Source organism: Rhipicephalus sanguineus, chromosome 5 (assembly GCF_013339695.2).
Source record: "Rhipicephalus sanguineus isolate Rsan-2018 chromosome 5, BIME_Rsan_1.4, whole genome shotgun sequence".
Taxonomy (NCBI): domain Eukaryota; kingdom Metazoa; phylum Arthropoda; class Arachnida; order Ixodida; family Ixodidae; genus Rhipicephalus; species Rhipicephalus sanguineus.
The window spans coordinates 12,185,571-12,209,982 of NC_051180.1; the positions used below are offsets into that span (position 1 = coordinate 12,185,571).

The 24,412-nt window shown below is 44.8% G+C and overlaps 1 protein-coding gene across 1 annotated transcript in view; it reads left to right on the forward strand.

The window, feature by feature from the left end:
* LOC119393105 (uncharacterized) overlaps positions 1–24,412 on the forward strand; it is a 95,417-nt gene that overhangs the window by 7,844 nt on the left and 63,161 nt on the right. Inside the window, exons 2-5 of the mRNA XM_049415862.1 lie at positions 10,912–11,028; positions 12,321–12,438; positions 19,563–19,749; positions 24,149–24,294. Coding sequence (XP_049271819.1) covers positions 10,912–11,028; positions 12,321–12,438; positions 19,563–19,749; positions 24,149–24,294 — 568 coding nt within the window. The remainder of the gene's footprint in view (positions 1–10,911; positions 11,029–12,320; positions 12,439–19,562; positions 19,750–24,148; positions 24,295–24,412) is intronic.

Sequence of the window (24,412 nt, forward strand, 5' to 3'; positions counted from 1 at the left end):
CCTTAGGTGTCAATAAAAACATTGCTCTAAACATTGCTTCGGCTAGTTCAGTTTCTAGTTTCTAAATTTATTACTCTCAACCAGGGGCGTAGCCAGAAACTTTTTTCGCGGGGGGGGGGGGGGGTCAAGCATCTTTAATGTATGTTCGTGTGTGCGTTTGTATGTGTGCGTGTATATATATGCAAGCAAAATTGAAAATTTCCGGGGGGTGGGGGTGGGGAAGTGGAACCCCCCCCCCTTACTACGCCCTTGCTCTCAACTTCGGTGTTTTATAATTTATCGCTCGCTATAAAAAGGCCGCGCTCCACTTACAGCCGAACCGCAGTTCCTCAGGAGGCAAGTATTGAAGGACCTTATGGCTGCAGGGGTCATGTAAATGGATAGATATACGATAGGCTTACGGAATTTTTTTTTCTTTATATAGTGCACTAAAACTAAAAATGTCAACATTCTGCAAAATGAGCGTGCGTGCCTCGTCGTTGGTGCTGGCTTTGGAAAGTGAATTTTTCGATGATGTATTACTGTCCTTGCTTCTTACTACTACAGAGTTTCGAGGCGCATTTATAAAACGAGTGCGCACATTTGACTCACAAAACCGCGCCTTGAAATAGCAAGCTTAAGGGAGTTTGCAACCGGTAGCTTTAATTATTCGACCTCGAAAGCGACGCGATTCCAGGGTCATTGTTTACAAGGAGAGCTGTCCGCGATTACTGTCTGCAAATGAACTCATTCATTTTTACGTGAAGACTAGAGGGCTAGAAGAATTCGTGCATTTTTTACGGGCTCTTTGATACTGCATTACGAGTACTACGCCTTCAAAGGAACGAAAAATCGAAAGCCCACAAATACTTGCATATAGCATGAAAAGTGACAGCCTTAAGTAATTAAAGCAGGTTGCTGATTATCCAATGAGAGCAACGAGAGTGCTGATATATCCAGTGTAATATGTAGTTGTATAGCGTAGGCATTTGCGCAATGCGTTTCATTCATGGGTACCTTCTTCCTCTGTGGGCCGCCTCAGGCAAATCCCCTGAAGTATAGCTCGTTGAAGCTATTCACCGGGGAAACACTCAAGGTATCGCGCTCTTCGAAGTCGGTAATACGTGACGTGCCTGCGCATGAAAGTACACTCACAACGCACGAGTGGATGATAAACGCTGGACCGTACACTCGCGCATGCCGCTGTTTTGTGACGAAAGTGAAGAACGAGGGGGAGGGGGTCTCTTTTCAGAGGACCAATACAAAAGAGTGCACGGAGACGGCAAGGTCACCTGAATGGGGGGTCTCAGCTTTCCCAGCTAGGAAAGGCACTCGGGGCTCAGGCCCCATAGCGCCCCCGTTTCCGGAGACCTTGTTTTGTTGCGCTAACAATTGAAAGTACGTGCGAATACACGTATATCACGGCGTGGTACACCGATACAATGCCCTATGGCACACTACGAGGTTGTCATGGTCGGAACGGCTGTCTAAAGCCAGAGATCGGGTGCTGCGAGTGTTTCGCTCCACAATATTAAACGCCTCACGACGTCTCCTTATGTCATTGTAAGGCGCACAATTTTGACCAGAGCGTATAAATCGGCGGAAAAATTCTTAAACTTGAGAGGGCCATTTACCCGATATACTATACCAAACACCGCATTGCTCTCGGCATGAATTATGTCATAAAACTACCCCCCCCCCCCCTTTTTTTTTACCTGAATGAAGGACTGAGCAACCGGCAGTATACCGTGTCCCTGCTAACGTTAACCAGACTCCATGAAAAAGAAGAAAAACCGGCAAAATATACGATCATGATACCTGTAAAGTAACCGGTCAGCTGACCTATTCGCCAGTAGCACAATTTTTATGTGCAAGTACTTGGGTGAATAAAATACATCAATAAAAGGATAAGGTAAACAGTAGTTTGCCTAATGTTCGCTGGTACACACTATATATTTTTTCACGTAGTCATAACTTAACTCAGTAGGTATACCTTAATCTGCCACTAAAAGCATATTTCATAATCGAAGCCATTCCGTCATGCTTCGTTAATGAAAATCTCGGAATTAGAATTTCAAACGAAAGAGATGACGGAATTGCGAATTATATTGTTTTTTTTTAATGTATGTGCGGTCAGGCTAGCCAGAACAGTGATCTATTAAAGAGAAAGGTATGCCTCTGTTTCATACGTGAAGAGGTTTGATAACAAGTTGCTCCCTCGCTTGACCACACTCGACAGACGAGCGCAATTTGCTGCACGCATTCCTCCAAACGCGAAGGCTGCCGTATAGAAGACGTTGGCACGAGATTGTTGTTATGAGAGCGAATGTGGGAGCTGCAGGTGCCCGACACAATTATCATAAGTATGAGGATCGGCGACTGACTTAGCCAAGGTCACGTTACTTTCGGGATAATTATTAAGGGGCAAGTTAGAGGCAGCACACATTGCCAGCTAGGCCAGCACGCTCGGAAATGTCGTTTATTTACGCGCCCTTGGATATTTGGCACGCACCAAAGAGGCGTACCGTCGACATGTTATGCTGTGTTTCATAGAGGCGACACTAGACAGGGAAGATCAGCGGCGGACTACCAGCTCGCAATGCCTCTTCAAGACGTTTTCGCCAACCACATAGCGGCGTGGGCTCGTCGGTACTTTACCAGGCCACATAGCACGCGTCAGCCGCAGGCGGCATACATGTGGCTACCGATAGATGTGTGCCCGTGTACCTTCAATAAATCATTGTTCGTTTTAGAAACTGGAGCAGTAAATAATAGAGTGATTCTGTTTTGATCATATTCCTCTCACCTGTGGTCCAAGTAGTATCACTATAGAGTTGGTGAGTCTCGAACAGAGTATGATAACAGATGAATGCTATCATGCAGAAGGTATACTTACATTATCCTCCGAGACAGGGATGCATGTCATGAGGGTAACAAATATTTAAGTTAATGTTATGTCAGTCAGACTTGTCAAAAGTTGACGGCAAGTATACGATTATGTCCTTTCCACGCAGTTTCACGTACATCCGACTTTATATGCGGAGCTATTATTTAAGGTAATACCTTCTGAATTCGTTCTGTAAGGCGTCGAAGGCAACACGGAAGCATATAATTTAAAAGAAAGTTGCGCCAGTTTTGATTTACCATGTGATATCGCCATCAGCTACAACTGTTAGATTGGCATGTGGACGGCTTAATGTAATTAACTATTTCGCGATGTATTGAAATTAGGCAGCTAACTGGTCGGCGATGAAATTTTCTTTTGTCAGTCTCTTAGTGAGCGAAAAGTAGCATTGGGACTCGGATCCTTTGTATGTATGTATGTATGTATGTATGTATGTATGTATGTATGTATGTATGTATGTATGTATGTATGTATGTATGTATGTATGTATGTATGTATGTATGTATGTATGTATGTATGTATGTATGTATGTATGTATGTATGTATGTATGTATGTATGTATGTATGTATGTATGTATGTATGTATGTATGTATGTATGTATGTATGTATGTATGTATGTATGTACGTACGTACGTACGTACGTACGTATGCATGTATGTATGTAGTATGTATGTATGTATGTATGTATGTATGTATGTATGTATGTATGTATGTATGTATGTATGTATGTATGTATGTATGTATGTATGTATGTATTTGTATGTATGTATGTATGTATGTATGTATGTATGTATGTATGTACTGGTGTGAAACAATCATGCATCATACTTATGCTACTTTGAGCATTATAAATCTTTCTGTGCGCCACGGCATTCTAGGACGGTTAACAGAATAAACTCGGAGAACGCTTGAGATTTCGCCTTCAGGAGTAGAACGAGATAGCGTCATCGGACTCTGTTCGCATCGCATTCTCAATCGCTAGCCTGCTTCGCTTCTCGGTGGACACCGTGCCGCAAGGAAAGGAACGTTTGTGTGCCCAACAGCGACTGCTTCAAACTATCCTAGAATGCCTACTGCACGTTCACTTGCGAAGGGCCCAGTATACGCTATAATTCTTCCTTTTGCGAATGTCCCACTATGCGTCCGTAAGGAAACACGCGCACCTGCACGCTTTGTTGATACAGTTGGTGATAATGATAATTAATTATGCCTGTACGCTTTGTAATTTTAAACTAACCACTCATTGTGTAATTCACGTGTTTTGACGCACTGTGCGATTCTACGCTTCTGCCACGCAATACTACATGTTTTAAGAAGTGTCCTCGCACTACATGACATTTGGGCAGGGTTTGTCCCCGCAACAATCTTAAGCACTATAGTGTATCTCTGAGGTAGAGCACCTGCTTGCCACACAGAAGTCCTGAGTTCGATTCCCACTCGATCAGAATATTTTTATTATTTATTTGCATCTATTTCGAATTCTCGCTCACGGACAACGCTGATTTTTCGCTCACAACCAACAACGCCGGCGCCGACACCGAATTTCTGCGAAACGAGCGCTTTAACGCTATTGCGTTAATACTTTCGCGTGCCTGTCAGACGCTCTGTTAAATGGACTGTCTACCATCCTTCATCGCTTTTCTGTTTTGTACCGCAATAGAAAGCACACCGGCTGAAGTGTCCAACTTTGCAGTGGTTTCTCTGGAGAGTGAGTAGAAAATTTTAAAACAGAATGTTTCGATCTGCGTTCGGTTTTCTTCCATTGGCGTGAAACATGCCCACAACACTGGTTGGTGGACGCCATGACGATTGTAGTGCCGGTAAAAATTAAAAACCGAAAGGACATGTGATTTCTGTAGGATTACTTTATTTTCGCTGAACACTAATGTAATGAATGTAACAGTCGTTTTCAGCAAGCTAGCGGTTAACTGAAGCCTTATTATACGATTACAGGAGCAATCGCAGTCTCTGCGTTTATTTTAGCACTGCTGCCGCAATCCAAGCAAAGTCGATTCATCAAAAAGAGGCAATAAATGCACGCCTTCACAGCCAGACATGTGAGGCATCCTAACAACAATACAGCGGCGCAGTACGACCAGCGCGAGGAGCCGCATGGCATAGCGCATGAGTTGAAACAGATGAAATCGAAGATGGATGGATGGATGGATGCTATGAGCGTCCCCTTTAAAACGGGGCGATGACATGTCTGCCACCAGGCTCGAAGAAAAAAAAAACACCTTCCTTGTTTCATGTTGGCCTAGTACCTTATCTACATTGATTAAATCTATGTTATTATACCAAAAAATATAAATTCACGGTCCATCTCTCTGCCTCTTAAGGCAGAATGACCTTATTTTTCCCCCATTATTTATTTTTGTTCTTTATCTCTACTTTTCTGCCACGAATACTCTAACCGTCTCTTACTTATTTCTATCGCGGACGTGTGCAGCTTTCCATTGTTGTCCCTAAAACCCAAGGCTTCATGTAGACTCGTGCCCACACGTATACCTGGTTGAATATCGCCACATACAATCAGTACATGTTCCATCGTTTCCTTAGTTCCCCCGCAGCATGTACATTGTTCTTCTTCGTTACTGAATCTCGCTTTATAACTACGCGTTCTAAGGCAGCCCGACCTTGCTTCAAACAGTAAAGCGCTTCCCCTTGAATTATCATAAAACCTTTCCCTCCTTATTTCGTTTTTTCCCTTCCGGTACAGCGCCGCAAGCAGCGCCACCGCGCGTCTTTTTGGATGCGTGAGAAAAAAAAAGCAAAAAATTACTCTCTGACGCAACCGAAAGTTGCCTCAAGTGCGTAAAATACAATTTCAAGTTATACATGTTTGTTTTTAAGCAGAATGAGTCTACCTGCGAGGCAGGCCCGTAGCCAGGAATTTTTTTGAATTTTTTTCGGGGGGGGGGGGGGCACTTGCTGAAAACCTTGACTGTTTGAGAAAAACGCCTATTTTCATTATTTATTTTCGGTAAAACACCATGTATCATAAAAATTTCACCCCCCCCCCCCCCCTGGCTACGGGCCTGCTGCGAGGATTTCTTGTCCTACTAGTAGGTTGACCACATCGCTCTGGGTGGTGCTAGCGGTCATTCTTTCACGATTTTCACCATCAAATTAAAAATATATTTCCTTTTTTATGGGGCAAAAGCATGCTCGTTGCCGCCGATGTGACGAACGATCTTCTCATTTTCACCACAATCAGAAAATTTTTTCCGAGCGGTAGACAGTTCCTTCAAGTTTCAAACTATTATTCACAGGATGGTCTCATACACGGCAGTTTGTACGCGTTCCACATACATGTCACCCAAGTCTTGCGTGGTTTCGAAGTTTCCGGTGTTGCAACGCGTGGCATTAGACATTGTGCGAACGGTCCGGTTCTGAAGGACAAAGGCGGCGTCTAGCGGACACGTACGGAGAACGTAGTGCAGGGGCTCCCTGTCAAGGGCTCAAGGCGCCGTTGTCAAGGCCAAGGTCATAGAACGCGTCATCGGCACCGAATGGAAGCCATGCTCGCCTCAAACAACCGTTGCTTCTTGAGTTATGCCTCGTGGTATGTTGATTCAAGTAGGACGACGACTACAAAAAAGCACGAAATAAGATACGTTGTTTTTTTCTTTTCCCTCTTACTATAGTTCTTTATTTTTTGTAGTCGGTGTCTAATGTTCAACTATTTATCACGCACACGGCCGACGAGATCAAGTGGCTTCCATAAAACGCACACTTAATTAAGCTTTCTCTTCGTGTCGTTTCAGTGCGCCGTCTAAGAATACAAACATAGAAGCGTGTCACGTGACTCCTCTCGAGGGTTAAACGTGAAAAAGGAAAAGTAATGAACTAAGATAGCAATCGTTGTTGTTTGAATGCAGCGCACGGTTACTGGTGTTCCTTATCGCACGATTTTAGAAGGTATACCGCTTCAAGCATAGAATGAGCCACGTGGATATCTACACCGTCCTTTTAAGGCACACACGCACGTACCTAGAAAGAAATGCTGACACACTCCGGTGGTAAAGGCATGTTGCGCGAGTTCGCTCTAAACAGCGAGGCTTTGCACCGGTGTGTGCAACGGTTTGCAACGGGTGGATGCCTTCACGAGGCTAGTCCCTTATGAAACTCGACAATCTTACGAATGGTGCTCTTTGTTTCATTTTCTTTTTTCATTTGTATATGCTGTGAAAGTTTCTGTATTCTGTTGTTATTTGGCAAATCGCCGCGAAATATGGTCTTGGAGCTAGTAAAACAAAGTTTTGTGGTTTTGGATTTGCCGTAGAGACGACAGTTACTCGAATATCAAGAAACGCATTTTTACTTCCAGGCTTTGAGAGCCTGGAATACAGAAAAAAAAGAGAGCGAGAGAGAGAGAGAGAGAAAGAAAAAAAGTTACGCACACGCGCCAAGTTCATAACGCTCTTCTTTAAAACACTGTAGCATCATAATATTCATACCAGCTGATGGCCACTAAGGCGGGGATGGCAAGAAAGAGGTATTCTTTACAGATGAAAGCAATGATGACAGCACAACACGTGCTCATTTGAGTGCTCAACTGCTTAAAAGATTACTCATGGTTAATTCTTCCGCTTAACGACCTTTCACGCTTTTTTCTTTTTTGTACGACGAATCCCTGTCACATTATGACGGCTTCGCGGAACCTCAGCGTCTTTCGTGTGAAACCGCAGACCGCCTTAATAGGCGAAGCGCCTTCTTCTTCGGGTGTTTAAAAAGTCGGCGGCAAAACTTGTTGCGTATGCGTTACGACAGCAATACTCTTCAGGCGGATGAGGCATCTGTGCCTACATAATTACGTCATTGCTTCGTGCGATGGCTTTCTGATGGGCGCGCGATGTCGATGATTGGCGTGCCTCATAATCATACCGCGTGAAAGGTTTGAATGGACGGCGGCAGCTTTTCCTCGCTCACAGGACCCATTCCTTGTACGCTTGCGATCATATGCGTGTAGAATGCCTGTGATTTTTTTCTTGGTTATTTGTTAGTTGAGTATCGATTTCATAATTTAGGGATAGCCGGTTCTAACACCACGTTTTTACATTTAAATTAAAAATAAAAGAAACTGCTGCCCTCAGTCTGAAAAATATTTCCCTTTAGGTCTCTTAGGTGAGCACAAGGCAACGCATGACTTAATTGTTTGGTTATTTGATTACATTAAAAATGTTAATAATTTAGGTCGCTGGATTTTCACGAATACAAGAAATAACAATGAGCCTGTATTGGGGCCTATTTTATTCCTGTTGTATGTAAATTACATCAGCAATAACATTTCATCTACAGTTCGATTATTCGCAGATGACTGCGTAATTTATAGACGAATAACTACCACCTCTGATAGTGACGCTTTGCAATCTGACCTTGCGAAAATTGCAGATTGGTGTGAACAGTGGCAAATGGAGATAAATACTTCGAAAACTAAGGCTGTAGCCTTCACTAGAGCGTCTAATCCTAAGCTTACTTATTATTTGATAAGTGACACAGTCATTGCGCGTGCGCATACAATAAAATACTTGGGAGTTCATTTATCTTCTAACGTTTCATGGAGTGACCACATCGAAGCAATCTGTAGCAGTGCATGGAAAACCCTTGGCTTTATCAGGCGTAACCTTTACTTGGCAAACAAGTCTACTAAATTATTGGCCTATGCGACGTTGGTTCGCGCAAAACCAGAATATGCATCTTTTATTTGGAACCCGCACCAGTCTTATCTCATCAACAAACTCGAAGCAATTCAAAATAAAGCAACCCGCTTCATTACCAAAGATTATTCACGAACATCAAGCATAACTAACCTAAAAAAATCTCTGAATCTAAGCACCCTAGAAATAGAAGAATCATAGCACTTCTATCATTTCCACAAACTTTATCACTCATCATCGTCGTTCCGCGCATGCCACATCACGGCCGCCCATCGTATCTTTCCGCGCCTGGATCACCCGTTTAAAGTATAACCCGTTTTTGCTCGAACAAACTTCTTAAGTAAATCCCCCCTCTTTCTCGCAATATATCACTGGAAGAAGCTACCTGCCGACGTCGTTTCTTCTCAAAATCATGAAGATTTCATGAATAAACTTAAAAGTTATTTTAATGAAAGTTAATATTGTTCTTGTGCATATCTGTTTTGTTGTACTTGTTGTCGTCGTTCTTTGTACGCGGAATTTCAATGAACGGGAATTATCCTTTCTTTGCATCCTTTTCTTGTTTTGAACACTGCGAAAATTTTCCTTAAAGTTTCTGTTGTCCTGTTCTTTTCTTTTTTTTTCTTTTTAGTAGCACTTTCTTTATTTTCTCCGCGTAGCATCCCTGTTCTGTTAAGTAATAGTATCTCTACATATGTATAGCGTATGTGCATATTTATATTTATTTGTATCAATCGTTTGTATTTGTTATTCAATTTGTACACTGTACTTGTAACAGCTTTATTGTGTTATAACTCCCCTATGTAATGCCTACCCAGGCCTTTAGGGTACTTGAATAAAAAAAATAATCTTTACAACGTTGTTGTACTGCAGTGCAAACAACTTCGCAAAACTGGAATTCTTCAATGATTATCCAAAGCGAACGAAGCTCATATATTGTGCATAGCTGTGATATGCAAACACAGATATTCGAGGAAGTCACTCCAAATATTGAATCGAATGTGAAACATTTTAACATTTCTTAAGCCACATCAAATATGAAGCTTGCCTGGTGTCTGTTTCATATAAGAAACTGGGGTTATGAATATGTTGGCAGATATATGTATAATACCATTCACAGTTAGACGCCCAATAACCGAAGAGCCTATAAATGATAAGCAGCTTTATAAATGAACAGCGGCAACATATCAATAACGTTACCGAAATATGTAACCGGCTGCCGCGGTGCTACAGTGCTTACGGTGCTAGGCTGCTAACCGGAAAGACGCGGGTTCGATTCCGGCCGCGACGGTCGCATTTCGATGGAGGTGAAAGGCCAGAGACCTGCGTACTTAGATTTAGGTGCTCGTGAAAGAACTCCAGGTGGTCAAAATCATCTGCAGCCCTCCATTACGGCTTGCCTCGTGATCGTATCACGCTTTTTTTTAACGTAAAGTCCCAGTAATTATTATTTTAAATGCGTAACCATATATGTATACGCACAGTGTTGTGTTCTCTAAAGAAAGGTGTCTGCTGCAGCGCCATACATTTCTTTTAAGGAGTGTAAATATTATGACACACGTCAAATAATATATCGCAACAAAATCCTAGAACTACATATCTAAAAGCAAGTAATTATTATTGAATAACTGGAAATCACTTAGTCGATGGTATGTGCCGCACGCACTTCTTAAGGGACTATTGTCACTGTGTGACAAGCGCAGCTATCCTGTATATAAATCATTCGGAACAGTCTCTACGTCCGATTTTTTTGTCTCCCTCGTGAAGCCTGTAAATAAGTGTATTCTAAATAAACGAATACCCGACAACATACAATAGTGCGTTCTTGGACAGAAAACAAATCGATTACCACTGAATATTTGGTCCAAATTCTAGACTTAGAATATCTGCCCACGCCTAGATATACGATGCGTGATCCTGCCTATGGAAACGATTACAAAAAGACCGCGAGAAGTCTATCTGTTAGGACCGGGGCGTTCTTGTGCGCACGTTCTTTACGCTTCAGAGCGAGTATAAGCTCAGCTGAGAACTACTGAGGAAAGTTACGCAAACATCGCGGTTTGTGCGTTTATTGTGCGAGATGTCATGTCATACGTGAAAGGAAACAGCCCGGCGCCACGTCATCTTATAGTTGACGATAAAGGAAGCTTGTCGAAGGCAACAGCGAGCCATTGTCGGAGTCGCATTATTGCAAATGAGTTCTGCGGAACCCCGCAAGATGGCGGCATGGTTATGAAAGGGAGATTGACAACCACTCGTTTGTGATTTCCCTTTCATTGTCGGAGTTTGCGTGCGCTAGCTTTCCCACTGAAAAAACGGGATAACTTGGTGCCGCACTGCTCACTGATGGTCTTAACAATGCGCAGCGACGGTGGACTTCAAGACCGAAGTGAACGGCAACGGCCGCCACAACGGGTTCAGGAACTTCGAGAGCATCGACCTGACCTGGAGGAACCTGATATACAAGGTCAAGAAAGGCAAAGGTACACGCACTGCACAACGCGGAGACAAGCGAAAGCTTAGTAACCAGGAATGCGCAGAAGAATGAGGGCATGTCATGGACGAGGTTATGTTAGAGGAAGTGAAGGGTGCCCTTTCTTTCCTCCTCATGGCAACTCTTCCTCAACCTCCTCCCTTTTCTCATTCACAAAAACAATTATGCGTGGCTTTAACTGACATAACGTCAAATGTACAGCATAGCTGAGGGGAAGCCTCAGCGATGAAATGCAAAGTGATGCAAAGCTAGGCGAACGTGGACATGGTTTAGCACTGAAAGAACTTCCTCTTCGCTTGACCACCCGCGTGCCTCCAACCTGCAACTCACCTTCCCTTTCCACTCGCCTCCGCTATACTATACTGTACTCTCCGTCCTCCCCCTCAGCCTAACTTCCCTTTCCCACCCCTTGCTATACTAAACTATACATTCTATGCTGTGCTTTATCCTCTCTCCCTCCTCCTTTCCATCGTCCTCCGCCTCACTGCCCTTTCCCTACCCTTGATATACTATACTGCGCGCGGTTATGCTTCACCCCCTCCCCTACTCCTTTCCTTCTCACCCTCACTTCCCTTTACCACACCCTTGCTATACTACACAATATACATGGCTATGTTATGCTTTACCATATTCCTCATTTCATTATGATGATAGTTTTGCGCGGTCGCCCGGCACGGGCGGAATTCAAGCTTTAACATCTCCGCTGTTAAAGTTCTTGCGCTATAACTGCCCTTAAAAGCATATTCCAACCAATCTTGATTCCGGACATATCATCGAAAGCGGCCAGCCACAGTGAGAAGAACTTAAGAACGACGAGCTTAATAAATACGTCCCCTAATCTATATTGAATGACGTCCTGCCTCCGCAACCAACCTGGCCCCCAGGCCTTTCCGATATTCATGAAATAAGTGCACGCTGCACGCGTGCGTGAGTGGTGTTCCCCGCCCGTAGAGCTCCCGTTAATGGACCCTTCGCGCAATAAAAACTCACATGTTGCTCTTACTCGCTCCCGGTTCATATTGTACGATAAATTATAGTTCGATAAGTATCCTATGCCTAGATGTATGCGGTATTCAGCCCAGTTTTCTGAACAAAATATACACTGTAATCTGGAACGAAGAGGGTATCATGGGGAACAGCACAAGCTTACTTCTATATACACATGGCTAAGAAGGTCACGAAAGTGATGAGCACTCAAAGAGAAAATAATAATTGCTGACAAGTGACATTTGCGCAATACTTTGCATTATGTCATTAAATTCCTTTTCTGCTGTTTTTCAGCCCGAAAGTACTTAGTCAACAACATGAGCGGTGAAGCACGGTCCGGTACGCTGACTGCCATCATGGGTCCTTCTGGCGCAGGCAAGACGACGCTGCTCAATTTGCTCACGGGCTTCTAGTAAGTGGACTCACTCTTCTCATTCACTCGTTCTGGTTTCTCATTCAGGGATACCCTTCAAGCGGGTAGGGGCGACGTTTATGCATAGTATGAATTTGATGATAAACCATAAATGCACGAGTCATGCAGCTTGAATATGTTTGCCTACCGTTTACTCAGCCCACGCAATGTGGAATGAAGAGCCACAGAAAGCGCCTGTTTCAGTAGATTCGAAATGATCATCATTATAGACGCTTAGCCACGTTATTCCGTGGTGGGTAAGTACTGGGCGCTTCTCAATGCATTTCTTTGCCCTTAGTGCTTACGCTCCCCCTTTAAGCTTGATTAAGACGCCCCGAGATCAAGTGGATTTCCAATAAGAAGTGTCAGATAGACTTGTACGCTGCGTGGCGTTCTGCGAATAGATGAGCTTATTGCAAAAGGTCCCGCGATTAAGTCCATAGCCCAAATCTTAGGCCCGTATTCTGAAACGCTCCTTACCCATATGAGGGGGCCTTAACTGCTTGAGGACGCCTTATCGCGTATTCTGGAACGCTCCTTACTAAAGTTCCCTCACTGAGGCCCTCCTTGGTGCTCCCTCAAGTTAAGGTAGCTCTAGGGCTACCTTCAGGCCTCCTTACCTTGCTACTTGCACTGAAAGGGTGCTTCTCTGCAGTACTGTTTCAGCGACAGTCTGTCCGATTTTTTATTTTCGATCGATGCCTTGTACTTCTGCACAAGCCTGCTATAATCGTATCCTCGTCGTTGTTGGAAAATTACTTGCCAGGCGTATTTTCGAACGTGCGGCTGAACGGCTGCCAAAATTTTTCGTTAAGATTGCGCAGCGCGAAGAGGACAAGACATTTTACAGGAATAGAGAAAACAGAAAAGACTCAAGGAATGAGAAACGGTAGACCCCCTCTTCGCCCACCGTTCGTGCTGGCGTCTTCCAGAAATGACAGTTCTTGTTTGGATTATGCTAACGATGGCTTCTGATGCATGGGCATTCCCCCCACATGTCATGCGGGCTGCTTCCACAATGAGGCAGGTGCGGTCGTCCGGGTAAGAGGAAATCCCATTGGTTTTAGCAAACACGGGGGTGCAGCCGCATGCGCTACAATGTATGCCCAGGAAACCCTCCTTTCCTTTTCTGCGGATTATCTCAGCCACTAAGATTAGTAATCCGTCGTGATACAGGCGAGTGACCTGTGCCTGAAAGCTGGCGCCTACTCTGTCGCAGCATGACTATTTTAATGCGCTTGAGAAGCAAGACCGAACAATAACCCTTTTGGCAAGTTTACTGTGCGGAGTTGAGAACAGCAGGATTGCTTGTACGAGCCTGGTTCATATGTCCAGCAAACATGATCGCGTGTGAAATCGAGCTTAAGATCAAGGAACCCGACGGAATCCTAGAAGGGAATACCACGTGTTATGACGAGGAGCGATATACATTCTTCAAATATTCCGACCATTTGTGACAACTCAGAATGCAACCCCGAGGCGCCGCACTGTAAGACTACTAAAAATCGTCCTCATATATCTGAATACTTTCAGATATATGGCGCTGGCTAACAACATGAGCGCGAACTTGGCGCTGGCTAACAACATGAGCGTTTATTTCGTATGTGCACAAATATATACGCTTCTTGGGAAACGGAAATAAACAAAAGAGAGAGAGAGAGAGAGGGGGGGGGGGTTCAACGCATACGTCCCAACTAGTCCATGACGGTGCTATGATCACGTGCGGAGATACTTAATTTCCTTGTCGGTTAGTGCGATCGATGGTGTGCTTACACGTGATGGCCCAATGGAATGAATTGCGAGTGCTTCATATATTTCCCGGGCGCGGCTATCACGAGAATCTGCGCAAGATGCGCGTCTGATCAGAATTAGGACTTCAGCCACAGTCGGCACAGTGAATAACCAAATTGCTTCCAGTACGCGCCTTGAGGTTGATCTTCTGTTCTTGCAGACGGTCGTTGAGGTTCAGAATACGGGGTGTGATCACGTGCGCTCCCCCCCCTCCCCCCGAACAAGGAGCCATACCCATATATAGGAATCTGAATCGGATGGGCAAATTCTACGTTTTTCGTCGCGTGAACTAATTGATCAAAGAAGCTTCATAATAATGAGGGCAATACATTTCGAGATACAATTAACACGCGGTATTTATTAGGACACAGCGCTGTACATGCACACCTTTGTGTATACCGTATTTTTCGCCACGGTGCGACCTATCGGTTGATCGTTGGCGTTTGTGTTGCCTGTTACTCTTCTCTTATTTCCGTATCGGCAGGCCTTGATTACTTCCACGATGTATCTTTGCCAACTAGCTCACCTATTTGCCGCTTTAAGCGCTGTGCACACTACAGTGCGAACGTACCGAGTGCGTATAGCAGACGACTCGTGCTACTGTCTCAAGGAACGTTTAAGCGCGCAGAATTCCCTCTCGTTGCGCTTGGAGAGAAAAACTTGTTTCGCCACGGACTGCGAGTTGGAAGTGGTTTTGTGTCACTTCCGCAAACTTTTGTCCCACCCGCTTTTGTCCCGCCATCGTGGACTCCTTTTCGCTCGGCCAGCAGTTTGGCGCATCTTCATTACGTTGCGCAAGCGGCGTGACCTCGGCGCGCTCACGTATCGCCGCCTCCTCAAGTCCGGCTGCAGGTAGAAGTATACGTGACCGCGTGCGCAGCGCCCACGACCATGTTATGTACGCGTTCGAGAGAACCGGCTGGCGATCTACGCCCTACGTTATTGCTGCTTCGCTTGGGAGCCGTGAGAAAGCGCATCTGTGTCTGTCACGAGAGCGAAAAAAAAAAAAATAATAAAGCCAGGCCTGCGCGGAAAGCGCAGCACAGTCACAGCGAAAGCTGGAAGAGCGGCATTTCTATAGACTGTTGTAAACTCTCTTGGGGCTACTAATACAAATACACTAGCAAGGTACCCACTACGCCATAAATCACAATTTTTGTGAAGTTTGGAAGCACCTACAACGCCATTATTCGTTATTATGCACAGAATCGAGGTACCAACTACACATCTGTAAGGCATTACGTGCACTTTGTTGGCGCGCGACGACTGATGACTATGAAGAATTGTGGCTCAGCCCTTTGTAATGGGTTGGAAGCTTTAAACGGCTCACCAGTTATGTAATTCGCATTGTGTGATGCCCGGTCGCTATTTCACTTTGCCACCATGCTATATAACATACGTTGACGTGAGAAAGAGAGAGAGGGGGGTAAGAACTTTATTGAGACCCTGAGGAAATGGATCACGGGCTTATGGGTTTCCTTGGCAACCGATACAAGTGCACTTGCGAGGAAACCACTACACTATAAATCATCATAATTTCTGTGAAGTAGGGAAGCAGCCACTATGGCAGTTTTCTTAATTCTACGGGGAGCCGTTGCACACGCTAAACATGTAAGGCATTATGCGCACTTTGTTGATGCTGTGACTGATGACGATGAAGAATTATGGCAGAGCCCTTTGTAATGGGTTGGAAGCATTCAACAACCAACTCGGTGCGCAATTCGCATTGTGTGAGGCCTGGTTGCAGAATTCACGTCGTGTGACGCCTGCTTGCTATTTCACTCTTCTATCACGCTATGTTACATGTAGTAGTGTGGTTCCTTCCCGACATGAAGCCTGTATAGCGTCTTTTTGCAAAGCAGTTTCAAGCACGGGCATGGCTCTGCAAATGAAGAGAAAGAAAAACAGGAACGGCTCTGAGGTAGAACACTAGACTCCCACGCAGAGGGCCCAGGTTCGAACCACGTTCCATCCGGGAAAATTTTCTTATTTCTTTTTTTTTTCTTATTTAGCGTGATAATGTTTACGGACAACGGCGGCGGCGGCGGACAACTACGGCGCCGAAAACGACCGTTGAAATGACCTCATAACAGCTTTCGCTGTAAAAAAAAAAACACGGTTGATCCCTCCGTCATAGGAATCGGAATAACACAAAAGTAAAGCGTGCCCTTACAGAAGTAACTGAATGTTTACTGTACATTGATATAACAGAGTTTGCAAAATGTATATTGATGTCTAGCAGCTATAGCACCGTTTAACGTGGATGTGCACACTTTCATGATTGGTAGTACATCTCCATCCCGACGACTAACGTCCCTGCTAAATGATTAAACAAACCCTTGTGGTAGCTGTAGTAGTTAACGCAGGCCCGTAGCCAGGAATTTTTTTCGGGGGAGGGGGGGGGGGGGGAGGGCACTTGCTGAAAGCCTTGACTGTTTAAGAAAAACGCCTATTTTCATTATTTATTTTCGGTAAAACGCCATGTATCATTAAAATTTCGGAGAGGGGGGGGCGGGCCCCCCGCCCCGCCCCCCCTCGCTAAGGGCCTGAGTTAACGGTGAAAGCGTAATCAGAGAACTAGGGGTGATAGCCAGAAGAGCGTCGCATATTGAACGCAGAACTTGGTCGCCATCCCGCGGCGTGTTAAAATGTGATTGAACACCACGGCCGGACTCGAGGGAAACGCAAAGCGCGTCGTGCCGCCCCAGTAGCCCGGCCGCGATTTTTCTAGGAGCGAGCGCGTGAGCGGGGAACGCGGTATTATAGCTACGTGAGGCAGGCGCGCGTCGCAGAGCTATGAGCGAGGCCGACGCTTTTACGACGCTTGGCTAAGGTCGCCACCTCGCGGTGTGTTAAGGCATTGACAAAATTGAACTTCTATTGAAAACGCACCGAATGGGAGGGACGTAAAACGCGTTGCAGGTGCTAATCGCGGAAGCCACAGTAATGACGATTTACTTTACCGCTCCGAAAGGGCAACACCACCCCGCCGACCGAGAGAGTGGTAGATATAAAATGCGCGTTTGTAAAGCGCCTAGAGTCTGTGACCGTGGCGCAGTGGATAGCGTCGTGGGTTCGATGCCCGTTGACGGAACTTTTTTTCATTGCCATCTGATCGTGTATATTTTTTCGACGTCATTTCCGTGACGGAAATACGTCACTGAAGTCTTGGTGGACCCCGGCATAAAACACTTTTGTGTTAAAAAAAACGGTTAGCGCTAGCGTTTGCCTTTGCAATATACCAGAGACGGAGACACGCTTTAACAGTGAAGCTGTTTAAGGTGTCGGTAACTTGGGCTCCGTCGTGCAAAACTCCTCAGGTGGAATTATGCGCCACAGGGATCGGGCAAGCCCCACTACCGAGTACAGCAGGTGTGAGCGTTAAACGGAAACTCTGCTCCGCAAAGTGGAGCGCGTGAAACACGTGAAAGAAAGAGAGAGAGAAAGAAAGCGATGGAAAGAAAAAAATAGCGAGAAATAGAGGGAATAAAGACATAAAAAGATAGAAAGGCAGACAAAGACATAAAAATAGAAAGAGATAGATAGAAAGCAACAGACACGAAAAAGAGATAGAAAAACATAGCCAGACAGAAAGAGAAAGAGAGAAACTAAGAAAAAGAGAGAAAGAAGCAGAGAGAGAGAGAAGAAGAAGATAGAAAGAAAGAGGAATCGATAAATAGAGAGAGAAAAAAACAAATAAAGAAAGAGAGAGAAAGTTAGAAAAAGTGAGAAAGAGAAAGAAATAGACAGAGAAAGAAACAAACACAAAAGAGATACAAGGAACACAGAGAAAGAGAAAGAAAGATAAGAGGAAAATAAAGAGGAACAAGAAAGGCCACCCAGCTCCGCTCTTCCTTCAGGCTTGGCACCACTACTGCGAAGCTGCCATAATTTTTTTTAATGTGGCACCAGTAGCCATGAATGTGCATTACATTCGTATCATACAGGGTGTTTCAAGAAATGTGTCCAACCTTCTCAAAAAATCAGGAAAATGCGATACTTGCTCGGGGCTTTCAGAATTGCGTTTTCTGTAGCGGCAGGAATCTTAAGGTAGTTAAGGACATCATTTAGGACAGTAATTAAGAAAGTTACATTAACTTTTTAATTAGTGGAGTTAGGTGATTGTGTCAAATGGGAGAATTGAAGTTCTTCATGCGAGGAACCCATCCGAGCTTTGAGATTTCGAAAAAGCGTCCTCTGGTAATTGTTGTGGCGTAATGAAACTCAACGAAATGCAACGGCTTTCAACAGCGAAAGCCATCGAATTCGGTTTGAATTTTATTACTTCGTAATTATTACTAGAGGCAGCTTTTTCGAAATCTCAATGTTGGGATGGGTTCCTGGCACGAAGAACTTCAATTCCCCAATTTGACACAGTCACCTAACTCCACTAAATAAAAATTTAATTAATTTAACTGTCTTAATTACTGTCTCAAGTGACGTCTCTAACCATCTTAAGATGCCTAGCGCTACAGAAAAAGTCATTCACTCATTTTGGACGTCTCAGAAGAATATGGCAGTTGCGTTCTTCCATGTTTCTGTTTACATTTCACCATTGAATTTGGTTGAATTTCATTACTTCGTAATTATTACTAGATGCCACTTTCTCGAAATCTGAAAATTGGGTTGGGTTTCTGGAATGAAGAATAACTCCACTAATTAAAAAGTTAATTAATTTAACTTTTTTAATTACAGTCCCAAATAATTTCTTTAACCATCTTAAAATCCTTGCCACTACATAAAAACCAATTCTGAAGGCAGCAATTAAATATCGCATTTTCCTGATTTTTTTGAGAAGGTTGGACAGATTTTTTGAAACACCCTGTATTTGACAAGCATTAGCCGTGCATAAGTGGTGGCGTAGCGAGAAATTTTTTTCAGCGGGGGGGGGGGGGTCAACCATCCTTTATGCATGTTCGTTCATGAGCCTGTATGTGTATATACACACATGCAAAACTGAAAAGAATTCGGGTGGGGAGGGGGAAACTTGAAGAGCCAAACCCCACCCCCCTGGCTACGCCGGTGTCATGCATGTTGCCATAACTACTTGCATGTGTTCATGATTTCGATATCTCCAAGAACGCTACAGTATTGCGAGCGACGTAGTGTATATCAGCCTTGAAAAAAAGTTTTTGCGTAAAACTACTACTACCGACCAAAATTATGCGACAGTACGGCGCGAAACGAGGGATGCGTAAGTGCTGCAGCAGACGTCATTCAGAAGCTGAAGGAAGAAGGCGCCACTGTATGTCCTCGCGCCAAATACTAGCATATCCCGCTTAGAGAACAAGCTATGAGTGACTGGTACCTTCCCTGGATCTTTCTTCCCATAGCGACAAGGGCTTCAAAGGCGAGGTCCAGATCAACGGCTACGTGCGTGACCAGCCACTGTTCAACAAGCAGAGCTGCTACGTCATGCAGGAGGACCGACTACTCCCTGCCCTCACCGTTTACGAGGCTATCTTCATGAGCGTCGAACTGCGCATGCCCAACATGGCACCAAAAGACAAAGCGAAGAAGGTGAGCCGGGCATGGATGCTTCTTATCATACTGTCGTACAGGAAGATACACTCAAGAAAGTGAAATTGCACAAAGAAGCTGGAGTTGGCCGCGAGCTTAATTTGTCGGAATTGTAGCTTCACTTGGATGTGTAACTCTCACTTACAGATGCAAACAGTACATGTCCAGGATTCGATCCTGCGACCTTCGGGTCAGCAGTCGAGCACCATAACTTGACAACTGCAGCGGGTGGTGTATAAACTGGTGTCCTTTATCGCGATAGCAATTATATGGACACTCTCGATGGGTTTTTGCGCCGCCGTCGCCGTCATGTTCCGTATAAAGTCCAAATCGATAACATTCCCCCCTCGCATCGTATGTTCTACCAGTGGGTAAAAGCGCGCGAGTGGGGGCGACGAACGCGGCTGAAGCAGAGATGAAACTAGCAGGCCCATCTTCGTCGCACGGAGGGCGCATGCGATAATAGAGGTCTTTAGCTTGTGCGTATACTTTTTAACGTTACCGTGCTACCGGAACGCATGTTTTAGCAAAGTTTTAGCTCCACATACGTAAACCTTTACGTACTTACGTAAACGCATACGTTTACGTTTGCGCAAATCCTAAATGATGATGATAACTACATTTAAACTATATTTCGTTTAGATAACATTCAATCACCGCTGTGGCAGAATCGTAATAAATGTCTTTAGCGTGTATGGTATTCCGGTATACGCAAAGGGGTGTAGGAATAGCCTGTTACCGGGCGTTGGTATCGACATCTTTCGCACTTCGTGCAGCCACCACCATACACATGCGTAACCTCTGTGCTCTAAACGTGAAGAGGCTGGACGAAAACCGCTTTTCTCCCTAGAGCGGCCGTATTCTCTTACACCAGTCTTTTGTAGAGTTACGCGAGATCGGATCCAAAAGAGTTAGCTGCCAGCCTTACTTCGTATAACATTACAATTTGTTGCTGCATTCATTGCTTCGCCCTTGCGGTGAAACTATGATATATTTTTTTCGTCGGAGATCGTCAAGCGAAAAGAAAGTGAATCCCATTACTAGAAACTAGCAGCTCGAACCTACGCTTAGATAACTGAAATGTGCACACACACACACACAAAAAATGCATTGATTAGAATGCGGTACTTGTTAGAGTTGTCCACCGCACAACATGAAAACATGTTTGAAAATGCTTTTTTCGACACTGCTCGTCAGAAAACGGATGCGATAGAGACGGGAGAATAGGGAAAAGCCGGTAGGTTACCAGGCGCGCGTTCAATTTGCTACACGGAAAAAAGGGATCAAGGCACAAAAAGAAGAAAAGAAAAGAGAGAACAGGAAGAACGCTACTGTATCCTAAAGTGCATACTTTACGTCAAAGTTAGTCACTGAAATCTGTACAGGCCGGTTTCTGAGCTTGAGGCTTCTCAATATTAGCATGAGGCTACACTGCCCTGAAAGTGGTAAAGAAGCCGAATTCGCCAAGTTTTTGAGTCGGCACTGTCGACAGTACGGTCCTGATAACATCAGCATCAAGGATATTGCAGTGTCTACGATGTGTGGGAATAGTTATTTTTTCTTTTTTTAAAATAAGCTGCTAAAAGTTATCAGGATCAGTCTGCGCTTAGGCGCGTTTACACTAGAGCGACACGACACCGACGTAGACACGAGACAGACGCAGACGGTCGGCCGACGAGTCGCCCGCCGACGATGTCGCCGGACCGTCTGGTCACACTAGGCCGACGACGACGCCGCGCCTCCCCAAGACAGCATGTCGTAGTAGTGTCAGCGCGTGACTTTTTGACGCGGCGTCGCGCCCTCTTCCTATGGGGAGAGAGGGCCCACAGCTTCGTGTAGCCGCGCGCCCTCTCTTCTCATGGGTAGAGGGCGCGACGCCGCGTTAAAGTGAGCTTTAGCCGCGTCAAAAGGTCACGCGCTGACACGCAGCACCGCGTACGTGTGTTCAGCCCTTAACATGATGGCAGACCAAAAACACCAGCAAAACGCATCGGCAGACCTGTCGTCGGCAGGTCGTCGGGAGATCCGTGGCCGAGCGCGTTTACACTAGACACCGATTTCGGTCACGGTAGAGGAGTGAGGACTGCCTAAATGAGCAGCAGGTGGTCCCCCGTTTTAAACTTTTGCGCGCAAGTTTAGTCGGTGTCGCTGTGCGCGCCTTCTGTGTGACGAGAGAATCGGCCGACGAAAGGCTGGGAGCACGACAAGACGCGGATGGCGTCTTTCACAGACGATCGGCCGACTGTTGGCGTCGTTGCAGTGTAAATAGGACGACGACACGACAAAAGACACTCCCGGCGACAGTCGGCAGACCGAAATCGGCGTCGTGTCGCTCTAGTGTAAACGCACCCTCGAGAGTGTGACATAATTGTTATAATAACACGTAACCATATTAATAGCATGCAAGCAGACGCTACGAAAATTTGTTTTGATAGTGAAATGTGGCAATTATTTTAACGTGGTGCTGCTCACATGTCTTCAGCGTTCATGCCACACACGGCTTACCCAGGTTAGCATCATATTGAAGTTGACATGTCTTGCACTATACATGTTCAGCACAGCAGTTCAGCCAAACTTTATATTTCATGCCTCAGCGTTGAAGTGACGCAGACCTGTTTCAACATCTTCACGGCAACACCGACTTATATTTTCATAAAATATTTTGTTTATTGGACGAACATAGAGCATGATGACTGCTAAAACAAACCTAGGATAAAAAGTCATAGCCATTGCTCAATTCTTTCACACATACTGTAGTTAATCATATATTCCATGAATCGTTTAGTCGTTTAATAGTTTTATAAGCTAATACTTTAGAAGAAACTGTGTTAAAATCTTTATATTTTTATCACAACACAGGTAACTAAGGATAAGTAATTCAATGTGATATTTTGTATTGCACAAATGTGCGTTATCAGTGCGTCCACGGACCACTCATGTACAAGTACAGGCCCCGAAAACATGACTCGCTAGAGGGAAATGTGGTAAAATAATTCGTAAGAAATATTATTATGTCATAAAGTACCATTAATATTACTTCTCCTAAAGTTGTTTATCGAAGATTTTAAGATAACGTCTGTATGTCTGAGGACCATGTGTTCTTTTTTTTTCTTGTGTTTGAGAGTAACACCGAGGGTGGCATCTCGTACAGGAAATTTACGTGAGTACGCCTTCAAATACTTGCCTGCTGTGTTCTGGTCGGCGCTTGAAGATCTCTGCTGGTGGTTTGGACGCTTTGAGGGGCTCACTGCAAGCCGAAAAGAGGTCATTAAGTGGCACGAATGCGTGGGTTTTTGTTTTAATAATTTTTAATCGGGGAGTTCGTTCGTCTTCGGTGCACCTAACCGAAACGTGAGAGGCCAAGCTCGCCCTCGAGGATCTGGAAGACCAGCGACAACTCGTCGCCAGGTCCAAGAGGGTAGTCGAAGCCAGAGGGTCCATGAACTATAGGGAGCCCTCCCACCTCACGGTAATGCCGGGCGTCGCTCGGAACACTGTTTCGACAATAAACGTTCATTTCTCTCTTTCTCTCGGGGAGTTCGAAGATACTGCACGATAGACGCTGCATTCACAGAAACTTTGTAGCTGCGTGACTGTCATATTCTTAGCAAAGGAAATAATGAGAGAGACGGAGAGAAAGAGTTAGATTAAGACGCCATTTTCTTGTAAGAAAAACGATCCTTTGTTGTTCTTCCGAAACTTCCAGTCATTCATCCACCAGTTTTAGAGAACATCTTTCATAAACACTCTCATGTATACATTATTAAAATCTTAACTGTATTACTCTCAATCATATATTGAGGCTAAAAGGCACTCTGCAGCGCTGGTAGGAAGTTTTCGAGTTGGTTCATTTAGTGAGGCAGTGCCATGTTATCTGTGAGCACGGGAGCCTATGCGTCGAAACGCTACCAGATGGGAAATCAGAAAATGTTATGAATCAGTCCAGAAGTTCTCATCATTGCTAATGTGTTCAGACTCGTAGGTCAAGCTTATTATATTTCGCGTACCAATATCACTAGGACAACAACAAGGATAGGTCAAGAGGAAATCGCTGAGCCTCGCGACGCACTGCAACACATTGCTCAGCACAACACTGCCTTGTACTGCACTGGCACGACAACGCTGCACAAAGCACATCACCGCACAGAGAAGACTCCAAACTCTTACAATACATACAACATCAGTTGTCTGCATAATGTAGGTATGTATGTCATACGTTAGGTAACTTACTGGTTATGTCGGATCGAATGAACCAACTCTGACTAAAGCCTCCAATACACCACAGTGTGTATATAATTCAACGACCTTTTCGATCAGAGAAAGAAACGCTTAGTGTCACGATTAACGTTACGATATTCCGTTTACTCATTATAATTACTATTGTCCTTTCTTCCCGTAGGTTGAGCGATCGATTGAAGAGTGGGGTCTGGAGGTGTGCCGCAACACGCGTACAGAAAACCTCTCTGGCGGCCAGCGGAAACGTCTGGCCATCGCCCAAGAGTTGGTCAACAATCCGCCCGTTCTTTTCCTCGACGAACCCACTAGGTAAGCGCACCTACATTCATGTTCTACGCTTCTTATGGGCAAGTGAATCAGAGAAATACCTCTGGTACTATCGTTTTGTACTTCCTTTATACTTCCTTTATATTTCATTTTTTCAAAT